The sequence below is a fragment of the Acipenser ruthenus genome, chromosome 11, assembly GCF_902713425.1.
Source record: "Acipenser ruthenus chromosome 11, fAciRut3.2 maternal haplotype, whole genome shotgun sequence".
Classification (NCBI taxonomy): domain Eukaryota; kingdom Metazoa; phylum Chordata; class Actinopteri; order Acipenseriformes; family Acipenseridae; genus Acipenser; species Acipenser ruthenus.
In genome coordinates, this window is record NC_081199.1 from 23,384,842 (window position 1) to 23,412,252 (window position 27,411).

The 27,411-nt window shown below is 41.7% G+C and overlaps 1 protein-coding gene across 6 annotated transcripts in view; it reads left to right on the forward strand.

Moving 5' to 3' along the window:
• The window catches only part of LOC117426356 (tensin-1-like), a 309,710-nt gene that overhangs the window by 153,590 nt on the left and 128,709 nt on the right, over window positions 1–27,411 (forward strand). For all 6 annotated transcript variants that reach the window (XM_059033470.1, XM_059033468.1, XM_059033471.1 and 3 more), the window contains one exon: window positions 6,114–6,152. In XM_059033470.1, coding sequence (XP_058889453.1) covers window positions 6,114–6,152 — 39 coding nt within the window. The remainder of the gene's footprint in view (window positions 1–6,113; window positions 6,153–27,411) is intronic.

Sequence of the window (27,411 nt, forward strand, 5' to 3'; positions counted from 1 at the left end):
ATAATCAAGACAGTTATTGTGTTCACCATGTATGGTGTGACAGACAGGCAGACAGATGGCCAGACACAATCAGTACACAAGGTTCCCCATTTTTGGATGAGAACCCTACAAATTACATGTTTGCGGGAACAAGCACTAAGCACTTTTTTTGTAGTGCTTTATACTCTCTTTTGTAACACACATGTTACAGTCATGTACTTTATTATTTAACCATCAAGAAGTTGGCACCAAACTATTTTCCACACAACCCCCTTATTTAAGTCAGACCATTCAATTCCCTGTCTGTTCAAACTGCATGCACATGTAATACATTGAAAAGGATGCTTGGAAATGGTGCTGCTTAGTCACAATCTGTGGGTGAATGATGCATTGCCTTCATGGTTTTGCCTGTGTTCATGTGGGCTCTAGTACTACCACTACTCTAAAGTGGTGATTACCCTTGTTGGCGTGTGAGCTTAAGAAGTCAAGACATATTATACTGTGAGGCTGTCTCTTGTCATAAAAATAAACAATAGTAATTTTAACAGCTTTTGGGATATTTTAACTTGGCAAATAGTTCCTGTTGTGGTGTCCCAAATGAAATAGGACCAGGATGGCCTGTCTTATATATTATAACACATCAGCATTATTGTGCTGGGTGTTGGGCTGTAAAAGAGATGGACTTGGAATGAGATGTTGAACAGACATCCCGTCTGCCTTTGAGAGGTGAAAGATTGCATGGTGCTAAGAGAGATTTACAGAGGTGGTGAACCCTTAAGTGAGCAGAACTAAACCTCCCCACTGTGGTCTAGAGACTGGCCTCTGTGGAAATGAGGATCTATGATAAAAGAGCAGCAAACACACCAGCTTATTTTTAAATTACTGGACCTCATGTGTCTGTAAAAACAATTGCTACTGTTTTGATTAACATTTTGCATTGGATAACAGTAAGTCAGATCAGACCTGCATGAATATATATATTTATATATATATATTTTATATATATATATATATAGTTTCTGCTTCGAATTTGACTGGCCACACAAGACTACTACAACATCCCATGGCAATAGGTCCCCGATACGGTCGACGTGGAAAAGAAAACTTGCCATTTAATTAAATGAATAGGGACCATATCATTCATTCAATCGATCAATCTTTATTTCATATAGCACCTTTCAGACTAAATGACTACACATTACTATATAAGATTATGTAAGAGTTCCATTCCGTTCTTATCTCACCATTTCACTGAAAATATGGCACAGAAACAATCAGCTCAGCTAATATACTGTATTTGTCTCTCCTTTGGTACTTCCATAATACTAAAACACTCAATTTTCTTGAGCTCTGTCACTGTACAGTAATTGAACACAGCATGGCATTTTAAAAGGAAAGATAAACCATAACAGCAAGAAACGGGACAGTGGGCTGGAAAAAAATCCATCATTTTAAAATATTTATCTCCCTGTAACTGGAGGGAGTGAATTCCACACTCCTGAGACATCAGAGTCTCAGAATAGAGAGTGAAAACAGAGTTGCACAGGCTGCAGGCCTGTCCTGTCTGCAGCTAAAGTACAGGAGTAGAGTAAGGGTAAGAGTGAGGAATAAGGCTAACGGGGATAAGGACCAAGGCTTAGCATAACAACATTATTTCAAGTTCCTTATTTCACTTAGTTGTTTAGCCTTTTTGGTTTCCAGACTTTACACTTGGACAGTCCATCTGGCCAATCAACTACAGTATATACTTGATGAACTAGGTTTCCTTTCCCATTGTGTTACAGGTAATATGACCAATCTGACCATGCTTATATTTATAAGTACAGAACACAAATATAGGTTCAACTTATGAAACTTACAGTGATGTGGGAAAAATAGGTTTCACCCTATACAGAATACAAATCTGGAAAATGAACATCCATTTTGCTACATGCAAGATACATACTGTGTTTTGTTACAGAGTATAATATAACATAATGCTCTGTACAAAAAAAGTTTCTTATAAATGTTAAAGGATGCATACTTAATACACAGTACCATAAACAAACTCTCCAAAAAAACAAATGAAAAGCTGTGTTTTTATTTTTATTTGGGGGTTGTAAATTCACATATCAGATTAGGACCAGTATCATATTCTTTCACACATATTTGTGAAATCACTGCTTTTAAATAACGTGAGTAATACACAACACATATATAATTACATTCTTTCTCAACATCTTTTAGAAAATGATAGCAATTTCAAAGCGGTTTGACTACTTGACGGAAAGCTCACCACGACTGCATATTTGCGGTCTATTAATCTATAGTTCCTTCGTCAGGTGAAAGTGGTTAAAAAAAAATACATGCTTTGTGGACTGGAAATGGATTTTGCAATGTAGAATGCAGCTGAAGACAAAAATCCTGTTGACATGGTAGCTGTGAACTGAAAAACAAACAACAGCTGACAAGCAGTGAAGAAAGACTGATGAATAAAGAAGAGAAAAACAAACCTCAAGAATGACCTTTATGTGGCACATGTTTATTTTCATGCAACCCAAAACAAAAATGCAGAAAAATAACTGACAGAAAACAAGGTCCATGTGGTTTCACGAAAAAGAGAAAATCTATGTTTTTCACAGCAACAATCACGTTCATTTCACAATAATGTATCTAGTGTTTGCTCTGTTCAAAATCACAACGTGGGAGACATGGCAGGATGCAACCCAAGTGCTCTTGAGTTTCCATTTTTTTAGCGTTCATAATTGCACCCAATAAGCATATAGAACTCATAAAGTAATTATACTGTGCCTGAATAAAATTGTTGGTTAGTAAAGGTGAAAAAGAGTAATAAGGAAAAGACTGACATAAACAGTAAATGCTGATTTTATAGAAGGATCAGGAAAAGGTATTTGTTTTGGGTAATCATGCATTCCATTTCTAAGAATCAAAAAGTGTTCCTGAAAGTGATGGTTATTCAGGTACGGTATAGTGTACTATATATATATTTGAGGGGTTTAGCTGTGCCAGAACGACACTTGTGTTGATTTATCTGTACTGTAGCACAGGAAAAAGGTGAGCAGTGAGGAAATGAGTCATGGCACTGTTGAGAGAAAGGGGGATTTCACATAGAAATCCAGTATAGGAATAATCTGGACCAAAATGTTGTTTACCTGTTGGGCAAAAAGAGACTTGAGCGCATCGTGTTCTGTCTCTTTGTGAAAAAACTGAAGAGATTTGGTTGGGTACAGTGACATTGGGATTTCCAGGAAAGCCTTGTTTCTGCATAGTGATGGGAGATGTATGAATATATTTAGAAGATGTGCCATAACATGATTTATATTCATGTAACTATTTTAAACTGTTGTTAAAAAAAAAAAATCATCAAGGGCCAATTATAGTTAAACTTGTATTTATTGATCAAAACTGATTTTTAGAAAAATATTATTTAAATAACTGCTTTAGAGCTTTGTTAATAGGGTCCTGTGCAGAAAAAGCAAACTTATTGTACTTAAGGGGCCTTCAATTAAATAACTTAACATTTTCTAGCTAAAAAACTTGATATGGTTATGAAACATCACTGTTATTTGAACGGATGTACTCTTCTTGATTAGATTGTTTTTGTATATCTGTTTCAGGCATCACGTCCTGGTGATTTTTTAAAGCACCCCTGTGCCTTCAAAAAGACCCTCAAACATGTCTTCTGTATATGTCTAGTTGTTAGAGCCCACCAGATTGTAATTAACCTATTTCCCTGCAACACTCCAGTCACAGTGTCTGAAACAGAACATTATATACAAAGTGATTCTAACGCAGAAAAATAATACCTTAGCTAAGATTACTGTGATCGGTGATCTTTTAATATGTTGTTCTTGTTTGCATTATATAATTTTCAGTCAGCACATCATGGTGAGTTTAAATCACCCCTGTGGTCTAATTTATAACTCTCATCATGTCTAATCTCCATGGTTTCACCACAGTGAAACCATATACCTGTCCCTCTGCAACATCCTGCTCCGAGTGTGTATAAGAAACACCACCATTTGTTCTGTGTTATTTCTTACAGATGTATTTATTGCATCCACCACAGCAGGTGAACAGTTGCTTCTGCTTACTGGGACCTAATCTCTCCATGTGTTCTAGTTCAAACTCACTCCAGTGGTTCATCTCCAACCATGTCACCTACATACCTGTTTCAGCAGCTTATCTACAGCATTGTACTTGTATGTGAAACATTTTCATGCACTGAATTCATCTAAAAAAGCAAGTGAAGATCCTCAGCACACTCAAAGGGGCCAGTAGATGTAATAAATGAACAAGAGGTAAGAAATTAGATTTGCTTACGTTTATTAAATTATTTTAAGGAGAAGAAAGGGCCCCGTTGGACAATGATAAACTCACAGTGTGGTATTTGAATTCCCTAAAGGAGAGTCTTAACAACATGCAGATAGGTCAGACCCACATTTATATCTTATTACCTTGTGTTACACAGTATCATCCGTGACAGAAGAGCAACACTTAACTAGGCACATCCTGCCAAGCAAGCAAGCAGTCAACTCATCAATATATGTCAGCATGGTAACAGGATTCTATTCTATTCTTTTTAGCAGTAATACATATTAGCAGAGAGCAGTCACAGATGAATTCACATGTACAGGCTGTCCTTTTGAATGTTACTGATGATCAGTTCTAGGAAATACTGAAGCATGTAGGCTCTTGTTGAAACCTGGTTGTAGCTCCCGCTCCACCTGTCTAGTTTTAAAATCTGATAAAAACCCAGCAGTGTTAACAGATCTGGTATTTCTAAATCCAAGCAGCTGCCAAATAAACAGTCCTTCATAAATATAATGTTTTGGCTTCAGATAAAATTGGTTACTTCTCGTATTGTTTTGCTTCTTTACCTTATAACATCAAGGATACATTAAACAAGCTTGACTAAGATATAGCCTATGAAACCGTCACACTGCAACAGGACTCATATTAAAAATACTTTTAAATGGTACCATGCATCTGGAATAAACCGCATATATACTGTATATTAAAAGGGTTTACTCCAGTCTTTAATTACTGGAAAAACCTTTGTATAAGTCTATTTTCTAAGTTTCAAAAAGGGGAGAGCGACTTATACACCGGTGTGGGCTTTTTCCTGAAATTGTTGTTTCAAAAGGGGGAGGGGGGGGGGGGGGGGGGTGGTGCACTTATACAGCGGTGCGACTTATACACCGGTTTTTACTGTAACTCCAATTATTTGGAATTCTATTGTTAATTTTACAAAACTAAAACCTAACAAAGTCAAATAATTGTGTGAAGAGTGTGAAGCTTCAAATTATATATATATTTGTTATGATGCTTGCCATCATTCGGAATAGTCCTTATTGTAATTAATCAAATACTGTGTTTTTTTTGTGCTTTGACTGTGTTCTTCAGTTCTAGTTGCCTGCCATAGACATTTATATTGATCATCCGAAGTGTCTTTATATTAATGAGTGCCAGCGCCATCTAGTGCACAGCAGTATATTGCCATCAAAACTAAAGGAAACTTGTTTCCAAAGTTGCAGATGGCGTTGGCTCTTACTTCTCTAAAAACACTGGCTTAGAAATAAAGAGTAGATGCTGAACTCGGGTGAAAGCTGAACACAATCTTAACCAAATAAATAAATAAATAAATAAATATAAAATTAATTTTAGGTAAGGGGCTAGGTCTAGGAAAATCTAATTTTAAAAATACTTACTTATTAAGCACAAATGTGCCCCATCTGCTCTGATTGTTCTTAAACTAACAATGGTGATTTAATGAGTTTTGAAAGTTTTGGATGATTTACAGCTATACAGCAGTCACTGCCCCCCCCCCCCACACACACAATGTAATGTTTTTCAACTGCAGTTACGTTCTCCACATGGGGTTTCCTAAGATACATCCTTGTTAAATGATTTCAAATAAATCATAATTGTTCCCATATGCAACCGTTTGGTATGATGCAATGCCTAAAGCAGGTAAAAAGTAATGTACAGCTATAGAATAATTAAATTTACATGGTGCTATAAGATGCTTTTGGACAAAGTCTGCCAACATGGTGTGTATTGGTATCTGAAACATCGAAAGGCCATCTGTGGAGTTCAGCTATCTGACTTGTGTTTTTCTGACTTTCTTTCAGGTATCCACGTCCTGTGTGCCTACTGCAAACTACGAACTGGTAAGAGCTTATATTTCCAAGATATTTGAAAATAAGTAACGTACAGTGGCATCCATGGCCGGCGATAAAAATTGCAGTGTGGAAAAATTGCATTTAGTTAACCTGTCCTGCACGCTAGAGGGTGTTATCTGACTAGAAACTGGTTTGTCACAGATTACTACTGACACACAATGCTTGACCAGCAGGTGTCACAACTGAATTTCAGGTTGTTAAAGAAGGCCAACTAAATTGAAATACTTCATGTTATAATTTGATCAAACAGGAAATTCAACTAAAATCAGCAAAGTAGATTTGAACCAATGCACAGAAAGTTCATTGTTACATTTTCCAAATGCTGATCTTACCAAGATCATACAAATAACTTAATATTTCAAATTGCATGTTCAGCATGAATGAGATATGTAGTGTAGTTTTTTATCATTAAGCTCAGTAAAAATATAAGTAAATTTGACATGAAATAAAATGAAATCTTGATTTTTTTGTAAGCTTTTGGCTTGATTTTATTATGGTTGATTTGCCTGTACATGTTTTAGTTATATATAGAGAACTGATTTTCCAATTAGGATGGGATTAGGTTAGGACATTCTTTAGTAACTGAGAGATCAGGATGTGGGAATATAAGGAGTTGCCAGCCCCTCAGTACATAGATATTTGTGTAAAAGCTTTTGGATGGGAAGTTTAAAAACGGCATATGTGTGTAATTGTTGTAGCTTTCTTTCTGGTTTACAGAGTCAATGTTAATTATTCAAGATATCAGTTTTGGCCTTCTGTTTACTGAAGCTGATTCATAGTTATCCCTCCTCCTGAGAACTATGATTTTGTTGGTTGTTTCTGGGCCATTTTATTGCTTTTATAAGGGAGCTTGCACATGGAAATGCCTGTAAGCTACTACAATTGAGCCATAATCATTGCCAAGAAAGTCATGTAAAGTATGTACTGATTGCATGGATTATGGCTAATTGCCTTGTTTAAAGATTACCTCACACTTGACATTGATATGTACACGGAAATGATTTTGCACAGAACAATATACTTTAAATAAATAGGAATTTGCCCATACCACATAAATGCATGTTAAACTATTAAAGTGATTTGAGTCCACACAACAATTCTGTAAATGTCCCATGCCTCGTGCACCCATTCACTATATAAATATATATGTTATGGACTGATGCTGAAATCTGGCAGTTGCCGAAATGCCCGGGCAGTTCGCGAAGTGCCCAGTTGCGGTGGGCAGATGCCGAATTAGAATCGAATTTTATGTCATTTCGGCATCTGCCCGGGCAGCCACCTGGGCTGATGGCAAAGAAATCAGGGTAACTGGAGATAGGAGATCCTGGTGATTCAGTCTGTTGCTGGGCTAAAGTAATATAGGCAGAAAATTGATGAGGTGCTGTGCGGTAAACTGGAGAGGAGAGCAAGGGAAACATTCTGATTGTAACAACATTAATTATTTGTTTCTGTTTAATACAAGCTGGCAGAGATCAGTAATTCAGTTTAAATCCCTCCGTTATATGTTGATGGTAAAATAGTGGAAGTTGAATGTCACAATAAGCATACATATATAGCTAAAGAGCCACGTCCAATTGTGTTAAAAGTTAGGAAAGAGTATCACAATCTGAAGCTATATGGAGGAACACATCCTTCAGAAGTCCATCTGTATGTCACACTTTTACATATACATACATGTACTGTGGATGTAGTTCATAGTGATCTACTTTTTATTTATACTGACCACTCTGATTTTGTATTTACACTAATGGGGGTGGGTGAGTGATGTTAACATACAGGTGTTGTGCAAAAATAACACTTGCTATATGTAGCACACACTTCTGTGTAATTGGTCTCACATGGGTGAATACATTTTAATGCACATGGAATTCATGACATGTATTCTATAAAATATAAAAGCTGCATCAACTTGTTGCAAGTCAGTTTCAGTCACGATTAAGAAGACAGCAGAAGTGACCGACTTTGATAGAGAGTTGACTGTAGACGCTCGACTGAACGCGAGGAACTGTCTCAAAATCTTTGAGTCTATGGGACATTCTGGTCATCTGAACAGAGATTTCCATGACCAACTACCCTTAAGAAATGATGTTGATGCAGTGCTCTCCTGGCTGCCCATATTTATTCCCAGTATTACAGCTGGTGTTTTTAATGTCCAACCCCTATACATGGATAAATACATACATACATATATACATACATACATATACACTATGCATACACATATATACAGTACCATACCTCCACACCTACATACAATAGATATGTACAACACACATATACAATTAAAACAAAGTGGAGTTCCACCTGCTGTAAGACGGAGGTACAGTAGGTAGTGGTGTGGAGTGCTCTGTATGTTTGTGGGCTGTGCTCTCAGTAGACACATTCCTGAGCAGTATCCTCATGTTTGTGTGTGTGTGAAGAATGTTGTCAAGAGGAACGGCCTGCCATCAGTGGTGGGAGAGGCAGCAGCAGCGGTTGGAATGTGGGCCTTGAGGCCGCCAGTTCTTTCATTCATCACCTTTAATCAAACCCCAGGCCAGACCCACCACCTTGGGCCCCTCAAGGCAAAGAATTCTCAAGTCTTTCATCTCTGGAGGCCTAGGTTCGAATTCAGCTGAAGGCAAATGTGAAATAAGTATAAATAATACTACAATCAAATACGATACAACATTTTATTTTATAGTGCCCTTCATGAAAAGTTTTTTTTTTTTTTGGAAGTGCACAAAAAGTCAGCTTTTGTCTGAAACATCCTACAATAAACCTTTTGTGTACATCTAAAAAAAAAAAAAAAAAAACTGCAGTTATACATCATTTTAAACCTATGCATATAATGCTAACTTTAAAAAAAATCTTATGCCTGGATTTGAGGAACATAATTCTAATGTGGCTGATTGCAACTGAAAGTCCTGGCTCCAGCTAATATCAACTCTAACCTGGTGACCACAAGGAGCCAAGCATCCTGAGATTTTACAGTCTGATCAAGGGCGTAAGGAGTGAGCAGCTCAGACAAGGCATTGTCTGGTCCAAAGCTAGGCAATGCCTTGTAAGTAAGAGCAACATCTTAAGAATTCAACTGGCAACCAACGCAAAGATTTAAATAATGGTTTTAATCTTATAAAGACAGAAATAAACAAGTATGTCATAAATCTGCTGCCACAGCTGTAAATTCAAAATTAGAGCACATTACAATATGTGGAATAACCTGTGTTGTCAAGTTATGAAATCAGGGTTTGTACGCTAGCCTGGAAGTCTGGAAAAATGCCAAACTGATTTCCAGGGCTTGAAAATGTTTGAAAAACCATGTCTCCGTTATGGACATTTCTTAGATTGTATCTTACTTCTCTTTTGCATACCTGCATTGTCGTCTCTTGCTAGATATGCGCCTCCAGATTCTGACAAATACTTTGTACAAATACTAATGCTTAATGACGGTATCTTTTGACTCCCTTTCAAGCCAACAGTTGTAAAATGGGCACATCATTATTTTGTCATCATCAGCTGCATACATCCCCTCATGCTCAAATTATTTGATGCGTTATTTAATTGTTATGCGCGGTTTAGGCATTTTAGAAACAAACGCCTCTTCTCTCCATTACAATGTGAATTCCCAAACAACACTCTCCACATTATACATCTGTGCAAGTGCTAGTCAGAGATCAATCAATCAATCAATCAATATGACTGGAGAGAAGAGTGGACTGGTAATAGAGGAGGATGAATGGGAGGTGGATTTATCAGTGGCTGGATGCAGGATTTGGTCAATGGTTTTGAAGAGAATATTTGGTTTACCGTGTCCCAGAGATATGAGTTCTGAGAAGTACTTAACCCTGGCAGCAGCGAGCGCATGTCTGTAGCTACTGAGATGATCGGTCCAAATCTCTCAGTGAACTGTTAGTGCAGACGACCTCCATTTGCGCTCAGACTTGCGCTCAGGCAGACTTAAGCAGTTGAAGTTTGAGTGTATACCATGGACAGTTTTGATGTTTCTTCACTATTTTGGTTGTAAGCGGAGCAACTGTGTCGATGATCTGAGTGGCGTTGTAGAGGGACACCGCAGCATCGACCGAAGATGGAAGAGTGCCAGTCAGAGGGGAAGAAGAGACACATTCTGATAGTATTGTAGGATTTAGCAAATTTTTAGGATGGAAGGAAATAACAGAATTATTCATTGAACACATAATCATCTGGCTAACGATTTTGGAATCTTCTGTGTTCTGCCTCCACCTTTCGCTTCCGTGACATCTCTAACTACTTCTTTGCTACTGATTTTAAATTTTACACAAAGTAAAATACATAGTTTAAACAAGCCTTCGCTTCGCTATATATATATGTGCTGTGTGTGTGTGAGGAAACAGATCCTGTGTGCTGTTTCATTGGCTATTTTACTACCTCTATGAGCTGTGAATGGCTTAATGGGAATGTCACTCATACAATGCAGACTGTATATGTTGAATACACGTGTTATATTAAAGAGGCGGGTTGTTTTAAAGAAGAATTTCAAAATGATACAGTACATCAGTGCAATTTTAGAAACTAATGGGCAGGCCGTATGCATTAAAGGAGAAAGGAAAAAGGCTTTTTTTTTTTTTTACATCAAACAAGGAATACATGTTAAAATTAAAAGGTAAGCAGTGCAGTTTCTTACCTTTTAAATTAAATTACCGCTTACAATACATGTAGCGTGCACGGCATGGTATGTAAATTAGCCAAATACTGTGCACGTAAATGAATGCATTCTGTGTTAGTAAATGGGGCAGTAAATTGAGGTTTATCACGCACGTTAGGCTCACTATTCTACGTGCGCGCTAACTCCAAATTTAGGCTAGGATAATGTGTAGCACACGATTTTGTGGTGCCAAACTGAAAAGTATTTACCCCTATTGAACTATGAGTATGTCTTTGCTATGTATTTATACCCTGTATCCATTAAGATTATCTTGAGAATAGGTATATGGTTAATAATACATTGTATTATGCTATGAGTCTATTATACCTTTAAATAGCAATTCACTGGGCGTGAGCTGGGGGGAAGGATAAGGCAGAAGAAGCAGCAAGGAGCAGTTAGTAGGACAGAATGTGGTTACTGACTGAGGGCGACGCTGTCGCACATCCCAGGTGCAGAGGACCCAGCAACTGAAACGGGATAGAAAGATGGTCACTGACTGAGGGCGGCGCTGCCAACACAACTCAGGGGCGAAGGACCCAGCGACCGAAGACAGGATAGAAAAGAAGTCACCGACTGGGGCCGACGCTGTCGACATCCCAGGGGCGGAGGACCCGGCAACCGAAAACACATATGAGGGTTATGACTTGGAAAGCCGCCCCTCGGGAGGAGATGAGAGAGGTACCCAGCATCTGAGGCTTCTGTAAGGGGCGCTCGTAAAACCCCTGATTGGCTGAGACGTCACGCTGCCTGGGACCTGAAAATAAGGACAAGCATTGAGGTTAGTATAGGACTCGGCACGAGTGACCACGTCCTGAAGAGAGGCAGAATAGAAGAGAGCCTCGAGTGAGATAAGATGAGCGCAGGAGCTGCGACAGGACAGAGTTTGGCCGGGGGTCCGCTCTGACTCACGCGGTGAGAACCCCTGAAGGTAAGGGAGGCGGCTGCCTAGCCCTGAGGTCGGGGAAGTGAGCCTCACTTGCCCCCCAAAGGATGGACCCCCGGCACCTCACGAAAACTCCCACACCGTGAGACAAACAAAAGACAGCACATGCCAACGCATAACATAGACAAAAGACCAGAAGGACGAACAGGACAAACAGAGGGAGATTAGTAAATTTGTTAGTAGGATGTGACTATGTGTATACCTGCTGCTCAGTGGAGAGGAAAAAAACCCTTGAGGCGGATTAGGGGAAAACCTCTGGTGGCCCCGGCGAACAGGTAGCCCCCACTCCGGGCATGCTAGCGATTTTAAAATGGGCTGCAACTATATCGGAGGGAGATGAATGAACGTAATAATCTACTGCGGAAGAGGACCAGCGGCCTATGGTCTTGATCAGACTGTGGTTGATGCTGGCTCTTGCAGCGGAGGTAGCTGCACCTATACGAAATGAATGGGGAGAATACAGCTGAGGAGGGAGGCCTGCTCTAGAAAGGAGGGTGGAGAGGTGGGCTGATTAGGAGATCTTCGTCGCTGCAGGGAAGCTTGAAGCTGAGGGGGCTGTGCCTACGGAATGATTGGGGGGGGGGGGGAGGGGCAAGGTAGGTTGGAATCCAGTGACGACTGATCCTAGGAGCGAGAGAAATCAATGAGGGGGTGGAGTAGAGGAGGGAGGCTTGCTCTGGAGGGTGGAAGGTGGGTTGAGAACCAGCGTTGAGTGATAATAGGAGCGAGGGGAATCAATGAACTGAGGGTCCCGGGGGGGGGGGGGTAGAGTAGAGGGGGGGGGGGGGGGGGGTTCTTGCTGGGGAGATACCTTGATGATGAAAGGGGCAGATAGGGGACTCTACTTGACAGCTGAATGGACTAACCACGTTGAAATTGATCCCTCTTGGAGGTACGACCGAATGGTGAAGTAAATTAGAAGCAGAAGAAACTGCGAGTTCTGAGGAAAACAAAGAAGGCCGAGAAGCAGATGAGATACCTTGACGTTGAAAATAAGGGGCAGATAGGGGAATCTGCTTGACAGCTGAATTAACTGACCGTGCTGAAATGGATCCGTCTGGAGGTACACAACTGAATGATGGAGTAAATTAGAACTGTGGATTCTGAGCTCCTCAGGAAACCAAAGAGGGCTCAGATGCAGATGATCTCCATAGGTAGATCCTTGTAAGGGGAGAAGTGGCGTTTCCGAAGAGTAGAATGAGCAAACTGAGAATGTTCATTGATGCGGACAGCGGGAAGGTGAGGCAGAAGGGAAGGCTCTTAAGTTAGGCAGATGGTCTCCATGAGGAGATCTTCGTAAGGGGACAAGCAAACTCTCCGAAGAGTAGAGATGAGTGAATGGAGAATGTCTGTTGATATGGGCAGGTGGGAAGGTGCAGCAGGGGGGGGAACTTTGAAGATTCCGCAAAGAGTCAGACAAACTACTGGTATGGAGAGAATGGTGGGAAGAGAGAAAATCCCTAGCTGGACGATGAAAGCCATGATCTGGTTTGATTGAAGGAATAGGATGAATCCGATTCTGGCACAGAACGTTTAAAACACTGACCAAGCTGTACAATATGAAGCTTCGAAGGAGGGAGAGAGCTGCAGATATGAAATGCTGAGCAGATTGAAGGAGGTTACTGAGAGTATGATTCAGTCAAATGACAGCTGGTGAAGCTGGGGAATCGGGGGGGGGGGGGCACGCAGCAGACGGGACCAGTCGACGGAACTTGGATACTAAAAGTGGAGGCCGAAGGGGAGCTGGAACTGACAGTTGAGGTAGCAGCTGGAACTGAACGAACGTGTGTAAATCGACTGCTGGGGAAGCTCAGCACGCTTTGTGCTCCATTTTCTGGAATGGAGGGCAGAGATGAGATGTTGACTATCCTATGTGTCAGTTAATACGGGATCGATCTGCGGTCTGCTACTATCATGTCTGCTTGAAATGGAAAAGGTGAACTCACATTGAGAGACTGGGTTTCACAACTCCAGTTATTCTCCTAGAGTGGACTCCTTAACTCATAAACAAGACAGATTTCCAGTCTCACCGCGTCTCTCACCGTGTATTAATGCTGTAATATTCGAAAGGATGTGTGGACATATGAATAGATTGCCGAGAAAGTCAAGCACCTCGTATTTTTGATTAGATGGGGATTAGCATTAGCCTTGACTGCGGAATGTTTCCACGATCTGCGTATTGGAGGAAAGCGGAAGCGTTGGAAGATCTGGAATAGTGCAGGTACAGATTTAGACTGTGAACTAAAGCAACTTGCATGCTATAATAGTGAGTAGATCTGAAGAGGGAGCAGAGATCTGCTGCAGTGAGGAGCAATTAACAGTAGAGGACGGGATCTGCTGAACGGTGCAGAGATCTGAGGAAGTAAACAAAGAAGTGCTGTCAATAATGAGCGGTGGTCTGCTGTAGAGAGAGAGAGAGAGAGATCTGCTGAAGCAGTAATCTGTTATTGTGAATGGTGGACTGCCATTGGTAGAGCGTGGTGGTCTGCTGCAGAACGCAGAGATCTGCTGAAGCAGGGATCTGTAATAGTGAATGGTGGATTGCCATCGGTAGTGTGATGATCTGCTGTAGAGCGCAGAGATCTGCTGAATGCGGTGGATATTGGACTTTGAGTTAAAGTGATTTAGATGAAGCCAGAGATGAAGAATGCATAGAGCTGAGGCCACTGTAGAACCTAAGAGGATGAAGAATCCGTTGCTCTGAGGCTGTTGAAAAATCTATTGATTTGGTCAGGAGCAGTCCGCCTCAAAGGGGCGGGGGAGGAGGAGGGGGGGGGGTAAGAGTTGAAATTGAAGAATGTCATTTGATATAGATAGACAGAGGATGAGGCAGGAGGAGAACTCCCGAGAATCCATCCGAGTGAGAACTGCGGGAATAGATAGAAAAGCTGTAGTGTCCGAGCTTCGCAGCGAAACCAAACTGGTTTAATGTATAGAGAGAGAGCTTGTGGTATTATACTGCCATCCAGAGGTTATGATTGGAATTACATCATTGACTTGAGTGAAGCAGGGTAGAATCTATGAAGTTATTACGATTAAAATCCTTGTCTATGTAGAACAACATTTGCTTATTCCTTTAGATTTGAATAATAAATATTCTAGACATGTTTAGGACAGATAGTCATGAATATAAATAAGTTAACGCAGTATTTAGATGTCATGGTTCGGCGCGTTGAATTCGTCTCCGCCAGTTGTGAAAGCGCAGCAACAGGAAGCCGGAAGATTGCAGTGCTGAGGCGCAGAGCACGCAGAGCCTGATGAAGCTGCCTGGTCACCATGACGACTTACCACTCCCCGCAGTCACTCAATAAGGGCATTGCCGTGGTAACCATAGTCTGTGAGGCGCCGGTGGAAAAGTTACAGTACAATAGTGTCATTGGAGAATGTTGTGACCAGTCAAGTCACGAGCCGCCATTGGTTAAAAATGGAGTTTAGAATGGGCTGGATACGTCTTTAAAAGGTTGAACATAGCTGATGGAGGTCCAGGGCTGGCTCTGCTGGCTCTGTGGGAGCGGGGGAGGGGCGTCTGATTGCAGGCAAGGAGTAAAGAAAGATTCCGCCGACAAAACTTCGTAGTAGAATTAAATAGAGCTAAGGTAAGGCAATCGCAGACAACGGGAATGTCGATGTCATGTCGAAGGAGCTTGAAAGTTTAACGGAGGACCAGACTTTCTGATAAGGTTGCAGACAAGTTGAGTAATGAAGCTGCGCTTTGGACGGCTATGATGCCGAGGTGGAGACTGGATGGAACAGGAAAGAGTAACGTTGGAGCTCTTGGAGCCGAAAAGAGAAGCTGAATGAAAAGAAAGATCACCTGAGCAGGTAAGAAAATGATTGATAATATCTTGGCAGCGATGTGCAGAGAAACGACCTGCGTGAGCGAGGCAACGAAGTTTAGATATTAGCGATGAAGCACGAAACGACGGCGTCTAAGCGTTTGCTACAAAAACAAAACACTAGACAGAAAAGGTGCAGGTGATCAGGTCTTAAATAGTAAATAGATACTAATTAACGGGAGATTAGAAAATTGAAAGATTGGAAGATTAGCGGCCCCCCCAGCTCCACGCCCCCCGAACCTCGCAGGCTAACATTAATGAAATAAAGGGTTGTCCAAATAGTTTATGATAACGGGCTTTGCATAATAATGGACCCCCACTTTTCTGCATTTATAATGCATTCCATTTGCAGTCCTTGAGGTTGATTAGACTCAAAACATAATACACTTTAAGAACAATAGATAATCTTTGAAAAATAGGCACACTATTTTAATAAACAGGACATCCCATGAGTAGAGTAACACCCAAATCTGAAGAGGGAATGATTATTTATGTATTCTGAAAAAATGGGTAACATTTTGGGGAATAGCTGCACATTTGAGAGGGAATTCTCATTAAAATCGTATTCAGAGTTACCAGGATATTTAAGTAGGGTACAAAGGGCTATATAAGCTGGTGTCTTGATACTTTTGTCAGTTATGTATTAAAGCAACAACATAGATACTGTATTGTGCAATACAAAGATTTGGTAATTTAGTTTTTCAGGATAGTTCTAATTGTGTTATTATAGCCGACATACTGCACATGTTTTTCTTTGAAAGAGCTGAATTTATTTCAGTAACAACAGTCTCATGATTAATAAGACCACTTATCATTCAAATCTGTTAATGTTACCACTGTTTGCTTAAAGCTTGAAAATATTTTCTGATATCTTCTCCAGCCAACATACACACACACAAAATGTATTTCCATTGCAGTACCACATTACTGCAAAGGAGGCATCAAAGGGCTAGCTATTAGGAGCCCAGGCTTTGCAAAGCATAGCACATTTCACAATTGCATGTTATTTTTTACTGTACACATGAATTTGCGGTAAAATGTTATGAGCATAACAAATACAACATTTAGATAAAGTGACATCCTTTTTTGGTTTCTTTGTGTACATTTTTTGGTCTGCTAAAATTGTACTTTCAGATGACAGTCATGACCTCAGATGGCTTTTTGCTGTAGTTCAGTCACATAGACAAAAACATTTCAAAGAGAGCGAATCCTTGTTTTCCTCCAGCCTAGAGCCACTGTGTATGGAAATTATATATCACAGTTATATTAAATAATGCATTTGGCTTGTTAGGTTCTCTCTGTATATTATTTTCAGACATATCTCTAAATACAGCTGTTACAACCAGAGTTTACTCATTAATCTGCCTCTGTGGACCACTACGCCCTTGAGGATAAGGAGTATATCAGTAAGAAATACCACAAATGTACTTAGAGTTACTGTAGGACATGTTTGTGCAGGAGCGCTGGTTAACAGTGTTCGCATGCTCATCGAACACCCAGTCTCTAATGAATTACGCTTCCCTACTTCTGGGTGATGTGCGTTTCATTTCCCCCCTCTCACGTGACACTGGCACATCAACAATGCCGTTCATTATTATTATTATTATTATTTATTTCTTAGCAGACGCCCTTATCCAGGGCGACTTACAATTGTTACAAGATATCACATTATACATTAATTCACATTATACAGATATCACGTTATTTTACATACAATTACCCATTTATACAGTTGGGTTTTTACTGGAGCAATCTACCCTTGCTCAAGGGTACAACAGCAGTGTCCCCCACTGGTGATTGAACCCACAACCCTCCGGTCAAGAGTCCAGAGCCCTAACCACTTCTCCACACTGCTGCCTAAAAAACAGCCGGGCTGTGCTTGCTCAGAAATGCGAGCGCCCAAATCCGCCCTGCACATGCGCAGTAGCAGCCAGCCGTCAGCCTGGGCTGACTATAAAAATGTCTGGATGGCGTGCAGCTGGTTAGAGACAACAAAGGTTATAAATATGAGCAGCATGACTTTGTCTCTTCTCAGTCTTGCATGGTGTGTTACGGAAAGACAGAAAACGTTTAAGCTGTTTAAATATTGAAATAAAATTAACTTTAATGTTTATGAATACTCTTATTTGTTCAGCTTCGTTCTTTTCACAGGTTTAATCTGCCTTTATTTTGTGCTGCCCTTTTTCTCCTGAGGCTGCTGCTCTTCAGCAGTGCTTAAGCTCAGTAATCTTGCTGTGTTCAGCAATTTTTCTTTTTTTTTTTTTGTTAATTTACCGACCACTACTGCCTGTTTGGGGTAATCGGTTATTAAATATACTGTACAGTATATTTGTATTATTTTAATATTATTTATATATTATTTTTTTAAATCTTGTTGATAGCCGCGTCAGCCTTTTTTTTCTAGGTGTTTTTAAATTACTATTTCTTTTTTTACTATGTGTTTGTAGCTGATCGTTCTTTTATTAGGTCTATATAAATTAAATATTGGATCTTGAAAATAAAATAAAAAATCTACTTTATTGTTAATTCTTTTTTTTTTTTTTCCTTTGGCCTTAATTGTGACTTCCATTTAAGGTCTTATTTTTTCCTGTTGTTGGTCTTTGAACTTGGGATTGATTTAGATTCAGGGACAACTTAAATTGATATAAATACACATATAAATGTCCTAGTCCATTCGGTGTGTTTAATATATTTGTCTTGTTTCAACATCTCACTTTTTATCTTATTATTTTTTAATGTATGAAAAACGAACAATTAAATGCTTTAGCCATTTCATCAATTGAAAAAGACATGATGGCTGACATTCCTGACTTTAATAACAAAGTAATCGAAAAATTTGCCACGATAAGACATCACAGAGCAAACGTTTTGTATCACTTCCAACAAGAACTAGATCTACTGGACAGTGTTTCTACCACTGAGGTTGGCCCCCTGGACCCCACCCCCTCACCTGCATCTGAGGTGTGAACACCCAAAAAGTTTGGCCACCAGCCTCCACTGTGTTTGAGTGCTCTATTGAGGCCACAGGTGCATCTGAAACAGATCATTATATATAAAGTGATTCTAAACAACCAGAAGAATTCATTAGTAACTGTGATATGTCATACCTGTACCAAACTACATTGAGGTATAGTACAGAAAATGGAAAGGCCTGTTGAGGTGCACAAGAAGGGAAAACTATCGAAGAACTGAATACATAGTCACCCAGAAATTATGTTTTACTGTTGTACCAATTTCCACAGGATTGGGGGACACTGCAGCTTTAAATGACTCAAAACTCCAGCGCTTGAAAAGGTTTTAATCAAGTCTAACATAAATATCTGGTTCCCTACTTCTCCCACACAGATGTGGCATACTAAATATGATATATGATTGTTTGAGAAATTGAATTTGAACCAATTGTTGAATACATCTGATATCCAATTGAGCAGCATCCTTCATGAAGTAAAATCAGAGCTGTTTAAACTGCCTTGGGTGTCTGTGTTGTTTTAGCCCTGGCAGTATAATTTCTGTGATTCAATTACTAAGGACTGGAAGGAAGAGAGGGGCTTGATAACATTCTACATTCTAGTAGCAGCTCAGCTCTGTAATGAATTAATGTGAGTTATAGGGCTGAGGGGCATGGTGACTCAGTTATTTACAGACCGAATTTAGCCTTATTCTCTATATCCTGAACACAACATTGTAACAATCAAGCACTAATATTGTAATGGCATAACTATATATTTGAATATCTTCAGAACACTGCGTCCCACTAGTCTTGTGAATCTAACTAAGCAACCAAGTGGAATAGTGGAGCAGAAATGCCCAGTCATGGTTTGGGTTTGAGAGCTACCCTGGTCTGCACTCTATGTGGGGTCAGGTTGTGTTATGCTATCTGCTGCAGAGGAAGTGAATTTGTAGCACAGGAAGTGCATTTATAGGATTGCTTTACCCCAATCAATGTGAAAATAAAATCTGGAAATCTAAACAAACAATGTTTGAGTTGTCATTAATGTAAACATTGTATTGTAGAGCACTATCAGTATTAGCAACGGTCCCCATTTTGTTCTGTTTAAGGGCTTTTGGTTCCTTGCTTGTAGTTTATACCTCAAATTCTCAAACTAACATACTGATTCAGAAGCACTTCACCACAGTAATCATATCGGTCCGCTTTTAAGAATCAACCGCTTATAAGAATCAAATCATCCAGGACGGATGTGATTCTTATAAACAGAGTGCACTGTATTTTCTGTAGTTTGTTAGTTTGAGAATGAAAGCTTTATTCCTGCAGTGTAATGGGTTGACCACTAGATGTCATGAGTTCCCGCATGTATGCACAGGGGCCACATAAAGTATTGTTTAGTTAGTTCTCTAACTGAAAGTTAGGTTTATTTTGTTTGTTTTATTAGCGGTTGTTTCCCCACCGCACCGTAAGAAAAATAAAACCAACACCGGTTTTAAACTCTAAATCAAGACTCCAGCCTGATCATTTACACTGCCCTCGGCCACGTAACATTACAATTAGCAAAAGCGCCTCCGCGCTATAGCAGATTAAATACAGTATACAAATGTCAATGGTGCTCAGTCACTGAGGACAATACATCAAAAGAAGTCCTCGTGGGTAAGCAACTTGTTATATGATCATGATTAAGTTTACTCAAGGCTGCAGAATCCTACTTTACTACACTATACTTGAGAAACAATCGTCTCGTGAGGGTGCCTAGTTTAACTGCCGTGTGGTGTTACATGTAATGGCCTTTGAATTAAAATGATATTACAGTACAGTATTTTACTGTCATGACTACCACTGCATTTAAGCATCTGCGGCTTGCTTATTTTCTGTTGCAGTGCAAATCTCACAGTTTTTCACTAAGAAGAGATGCAAAGTTCTGAACCCCCCCCGCAGCGATCCCACTCCCTCTACATGCATATCACACAATAACACTGCTGTACTCAGTATGTATTCAATTAATGTGTATTCACTTTATTGAAATACATTTTCACCAACAGAAAACACAAAAAACATACCTGCACAATGCAGTGGTGCAGTCACGTTTGATTACAAACAATGCAGTGTTTCCTGCATCATTGCACTGTCCACGCTGTGTACATGACTAATCACGTGAGATGTGATCAAATTCAAATTCAAAAACAGCTTTATTGGCTGTACACGTCATTGCACTTGATCAAGTACCCTATTACATGTAGTCAGTTTGACTCAAAATTATTCTAAGCAGATTGCTTGATTCTTACAAGCGGATTATTTTACATTGGATAGTATAGGAATGATTTTGTCCCAGTGGTTTTGATCACTATATGCGGTTGATTCTTATACCAGTGATTCTTATAAACAGAGTACACTGTACTTGACTTTGTGCAATTAATATCTGAATATTTAAAAACAAAATTGATTTATTCGAGCATATATATTCAAATATTGCAACTGAGAAGTTACTTTTAACCATGTATGCAACCACTTATGAGACCCATATGAGACCCACTTAGTAAATGGAAGTGCATGATCATTTTTAAGCTGTGTTGGTCTGCAATAGATCCCCTTCAGTCAGTGTGGACAATTGTAAAGCTTCCTATTATATCTATATACCTATTTTATAATGCAGACATGTTTTTTCCAAAGTTATGGCAGGGCAACTTCTCGAATTCCATAGAGTTCACACAGTTTCACAATTTCTCAAAATGTAATAAAAATGTGTTACCAAGAGGATGTTATAGCCCCTCAATGCTCTATTCTGGACTCAGCGTTTCTTTCAGGGGACATACATGTATTGAATCCTGTCTCATCCACCTGCCTCACAGATTCAATAAAACACAACATGTGTTAAATGGCAGGAGATTCTTCTGCTGGTATTAATAATTTGTACAAATCTTTTAGGGCTATCATCGCTAGCGACCTCACTAAAATGCTAAACATGTATAAGTGCTTTAAGACCTGAAGGTTTGCCAAAGAATATACGTTATTTTGGTTAGAATCCCCCTATTTGGGGCATTGTTTTTGATATTCCTTACCCTCTTGGCAGATACAGAAAGATGATCACTAGGCCATTTGGATGGGATGGGGCAATCAGAATCCCCTGTATGAATAAGTAAGCCAAAGGGTAAAAAGAAGAGTATGGATTGTTTTTATATATTTGTCTGACAAATTATTTGATTGATGTGTGTTGAGGAATTTCTTTCATCCCGAACTTTACATTTAAAATGATTTTATCCCTTAGCCTTTGCCCTTCATAATAGCTTTAAAACAGAGCCATCTGTCTTCAAAACAACGCAGTTGCTTTTGTAAGTTTCTACAGCTGCAGGGAAGATAAGTTGTTGATAATACATACTGTACTGTACATGTGATATATACTGCAGTCACTTTTATAGAAATATGTTCATTCATTTTGTTACTGTGCATTTATACCAAGAAGCTTACTTAAAATAAGACAAATAATTAAATTAGAAAATGTTATCACTTTTCCAGGCAAGTTTGTTGTCCAGTTGTTTAACAAAATCCCCTTTGTTCTTGTGTTATATATACTGTTTGAGACTTGACTGGTGCTGTGATGAATCAGGAGAAGGGAAAGTGTGGCAAGGGGCCTCAATGCCCTCTCTTCCAGTTATAGAACAGATTGGGAAACCTTGCTCAGTTAAGAGCTGGGTGGAGCCGCCTGGAACTTAAGACATTGGTCAGTATGTGTGGGCTTTAATAATATAGTAGGAGTCCTCCTACAAAATGAAAACTTTAAATCTACAGTACCACTATAAAGGGTAGATTCAGTGACACAACACTGTCATTGAACTTAACCTATTAACCACCTCAAAAAAATAACACCACCGTCAAAGGGAAAGCTTAATGACATGACAACTTACTGTATAATAATTTAATTTCACATATTAGCAAAAAACACATTTCCAGCTTGTTGCTAAGCGCCGTACAATAATGTATGGATTTTCAAAAGCTATAATATTTATTGCATTTGTTTTTTTCCTCGTGTGGTATTCTGGATCAAACATATTTGGAGATATGACATCATGGTGCTGTATTACAAAGAACCATCAACTGCCCTTAAGGACAGAACAGAACAGCAGCTGTCACAAGCTATCCCTACCTCATCACCTTAACAGTGACATCAAAAGAGCAATGGTTTCGTATTTGTAACAGCATTTTGTATTTGTTTTACCCCAATAAAGAATCACCTCCTGTGGCCCTTTCAGAAAATGTTTCCCCTTTGTGACATCAACATTTGGACAATGAAGTCCCTTACAGTTTGCAGAATTTAGGTCCAGTTGTTGGTGTTTTGATCCCCTTTTGAATGACAGATATGTAGTGGTCTCTTTGGGATTACAGTGCAAGTTCCTCTAGAGATGCAGTACAAGATACTTATTTTTCCAGTCTGCCTGTTAGCGGAAGGACAGTCTTTCCAGCTGTGCAGTTCGAATCGGCCCTCCCTCCTGCCAGGGACACAGGGCAAGACTCCTAAACAGGAAATAAGCTCCTTCCCTCACCACAGCTCAAATTAATTCCAGTGTATTTGTGGTTTAGGAGAATATGGGCCGAGGGCGGTTTGTTGTCTGACCTCTGCCTGCTTACCAGCCTGCAATGCTTCAAGACCATGCACTGCTGAATGGGGCTTTTTGTTCAATTATACAACAGTCCTTATCAGCAGGATGGTTGTTTTGCACAGAACCCCAGCTCTCACAAACAAGTTATTTGTGGTTGCATTTTATTAGAGAAAACGGTTGTGTTTTCTTTATAAAAGGACAGTATTGTAATTAACGCTGAAGGGCAAACCAGAACTGAAGTGCTGCTCCCTAATAGGTGCATAAAACAGATCATAGCAGCAAACCTTAAACTGAACAGTAAAGTAAATTTACAGCCTACATTCATTCATGGTGCCAAATAACAAGGGAGCAATATTGGGACAGATTTTTTAAGCGTTTATTTCAGTATATTTTTTAAAGGACTTTTCATACCCTTAATTTGAAATCAAACAACAAAGTCATGTAGTTTAAGGCCTCTTGAGGAACAATGACACTGGCGACAGCAAACAAGTGATCGCAGCTCAGTCCTGACTTGAACACCCAGCGCAATTCAGTCATAGGACTCTCTCAAACTTGATAACTGATAACTGATAACTGCGTCAAATTCTGTGGTGTTTTGTTATATGGGTTAAAAACCTGTAGATGCATTTCACTTGTGACCTGAACACTTAATGCTTAAATCCTTCCTCTAGGGGTAAAGACACAAAAGACCCCACCCCCACCCACCCTGTGTAGGATGTAGGTACAGGGGGCAGTGTGGGTCTGGTCATCTTTATAAGGTTTGTTTCCAGTGCCTCTTAATTTCTTCTGGGGAGACAGTTTGTTCAAGAATTGAGCCTAGAAAGAATCACATGTTCAGTCATACGGCAGCAGTGTGGAGTAGTGGTTAGGGCTCTGGACTCTTGACCGGAGGGTTGTGGGTTCAATCCCAGCTTGGGGAAACTGCTGCTGTACCCTTGAGCAAGGCACTTTACCTAGATTGCTCCAGTAAAAACCCAACTGTATAAATGGGTAATTGTATGTAAAAATAATGTATAAAAAATAATGTAATTGTATGTAAAAATAATGTGATATCTTGTAGCAATTGTAAGTCACCCTGGATAAGGGCATTGTACTCTCTCAGCGTGCACAGAGTACCATGTGCACCCTGCCTCGGTGCACATGGTACACACGTTGCTCGGTGCACATGGTACTCTGTGCACGCTGCACTAAGCAGCAAGATAACAGGTGCACAGTGCTCAGTGAACACGGTGCGCACGCCGCCCGGTGCTCTTGGTGCACAGTGCTAGCTGTTGCACGTGGTACTCAGTACCCCAGTGCACGCATAGTCTGGTACACGCGTTGCCCTTGGTGCTTCGGTACCTTGGAGCACGCAGTGCTTAACCGCTTCTGTGCCTTGCACTCCATGCAGGCTCATTGTGTGGTGCCTGAGGTGTATATACCAGGTGGTATTTGAGGAGTGATGGCAAGCATGTCGTGGTTCCATGCTTGCACGAACATGCCCCAGGAGGATGGCATACCCTGTGTACGTGGTGCTTGGACGTCGGGGATGAGGCTTTTTGTGACATCTGCGCGGCTTTTCAGTCCCCTGGTGCTTCTCAATAGGCTGGCTAGGGCCACGGGGGCGGAGGCTACGTCCCCTGTGGCCGAGCTGTCAGCGGCCCTTGGGGCCCCATTCCCCCCCCCCCCTCCTCCAATTATCCCAGAGCCCCTCGCAGGATATTCCCTGCGCACAGGCTCAGGTGTCGACCCCTCGTAGCCACTCCCCATCTCCACAAGCGAGGCAGGTTAACTGACAGAGACAGACAGACAAGCGAGGCAGGTTAACTGACAGAGATAGAGACAGACGAGACAGGCGAGGGACATAATGGACCTCAAGGCACAGATGGCCCAGGTCCTAGAGCTCTTGTCGAGGCAGCAGGCACCTGCCCCAGCTCCACCATCACCGCCCCCAGTACCAGCCCTTGTCTGCGCTCTCTATTGAAGTGGAGCCTAATTCCGAGGTTGCATACTGAGGGAAGCCCCGCTTCCAGAGCCGGTGACTACCTAGTTGCACCTCCTGTCAGGCACACTGCTCCAGATCTCCGGCCTTCAAGGGCAAGCCCTAGGTCGCAGCCTGGCAAGCTTACAGCTGTGGCTGTTGCAAGTGAGTGTCCTGGACGCGGATAAGGCGGCGTTATTAGACGCGTCGATATCCCCAGGGCATACTTTTGGGCCAGCGGTGGAGGAGATCCTGCAGCGCTCCCAGCGGGAACGCAAGGCATCTCAGCAAGTTGCCGCGCTACTCCCTCCCATCTATTAACAGCATTCTAGGAGGCAGTTCCACGGCCGTCACCCTGGGCAGCCGCCTCAGAGTGCTCCGCCCCAACTCAGCAGCCTCAGCAGGGGCCCTGAAGACTTGCGGCCTCAGACCCATCCATTTTCCACACAACAGCTGAAACACTGGTGCGCTTGCTACAGTTCCACTTGGGGCTTCCTCCGTTTCGAGGGTTCACGAATACATCCATGACAGACCCTCTTCAAGTCTTAGTACTCCAGAAGGAAGTGGCTTGTCTTGTAGACCCCACCTCCTACGGACAGGGGTTCTACTCGAGATACTTCCTGGTACCCAAGAAGGACGATGGCTTTCGCCGTATCCTAGACCTGAGACTCCTCAACGAGTTTTTGAAGGAGAGGAGGTTCCAAATGCTGACTCACCGTCACATTCTCCAGTCCATCCGGCCGGACGACTGGTTTACCACCGTGGACTTACGGGATGCGTACTTCCACATTCCCATTCGTCCCGAGCACAGGAAGTACCTCCGCTTCGCCTTTCAGTGAAGCGTTTACGAGTTTTCCATGCTGCCGTTCGGCCTTTCATTAGCTCCTCATACGTTTTCAGAGTGCGTGGATGCTATCCTGGCCCCCTTGCGGTTGCAGGGGATCAGTGTATTACCAGGTTAATTTCTTCCCAGTCGTGAGAGGGAGCAGTGGCCCACACAGCGATTGTGACAAAGTTGTCTTACACCGGTGCAGTGCACGACGTACTTTGAGCTCCGGTTGGACTCCAGTATAATGCGTGCATACATGTCGGATGACAGAGTAGCAGCTATTCAAGGTTGCCTCTCCCTGTCTCAACAGGGATCAGAGGTTACCTTGGTGTGTCAAAAACTATTGGGTCTGATGGCCGCAGCTGTACCAGCCATCAAGCTGGGCTTACTCTGCATGTGCCCGCTGCAAGCGTGGCTCAATGCATTCCATTTACATCCGAAGTGCGACAGACACAGTCGGCTGACAGTGTCTGGCTCGTGTTCTGCAGCCCTGCGCTGGTGGAGGATGACCTCTCATCTCCACGAAGGTGTGCGGATGGGAGTAGTGTTGAACCGTCAAGTAGTGACGATGGACGCCTCCAACTTTGGTTGGGGGGCAGTCTGGGAAGGCAGAGGAGTTGCGGCACCTGGTCGGGCAGTTGGACTTCCCTGGACATAAACCTGCTGGAGTTGCAGGCTGTTTTACTTGCCCTCCAGCACTTCCTCCCGGTACTGCAAGGAACACGTGTGCTGGTACGGACGGACAACACTGCAGTGGTGGCATATGTCAACCACCCGGGATTGCATCGCATTGCCTTCCGGCTTTTGATGTGGGCTCAAAGGAACCTGCTGTCCCTATGGGCGACGCATTTTCCTGGAGTGGTGAACTGGGCAGCGGACCTCCTTTCGAGGAAGGGTTAGCATCCTTCATAGTGGCAGCTCCAACCTCAGGTGGTGGAGCGCATTTGGGAATGATTTCGGGAAGGCGCAGGTCGATCGCTTCACCACGGTGTAGACGACACACTGCCCCTGTGGTACTCCCTCCACCGCTTAGGCGGTCCACTAGGCGTCGACGCCCTAGCCCACGAGTGGCCCAGGATGCTCCTTTACGCGTTCCCGATGATACCGTTGCTCCCGGCCTTTCTAGAGAAGGTCCGGTTAGAGAAGGCAGTCCTCCTAGTGGCCCCCAGGTGGCCCAGGAGAACCCGGTTTTTGACCCTTTGCCAGCTCTTACAAGGCCAGCCCTGGGAGATCCCGCTTCGCCTGGATCTACTCAGTCAGGCAAGAGGCACTCTCTGGTATCCGGAACCGGTCAGGTTCCATTTATGGGTCTGGCCCCTGAACGGGACCGCTGGATCTGATGTGGTCGTGGGCACGTTGCAGAACACTAGGGCAGGCTCCACTAGGTTGTTATACGCCTACAAGTTGAGATATTTTCAGAACTGGTGTCTGACTAAGGGTCATGACCCCGTCTCTTGTCCTATGCCAG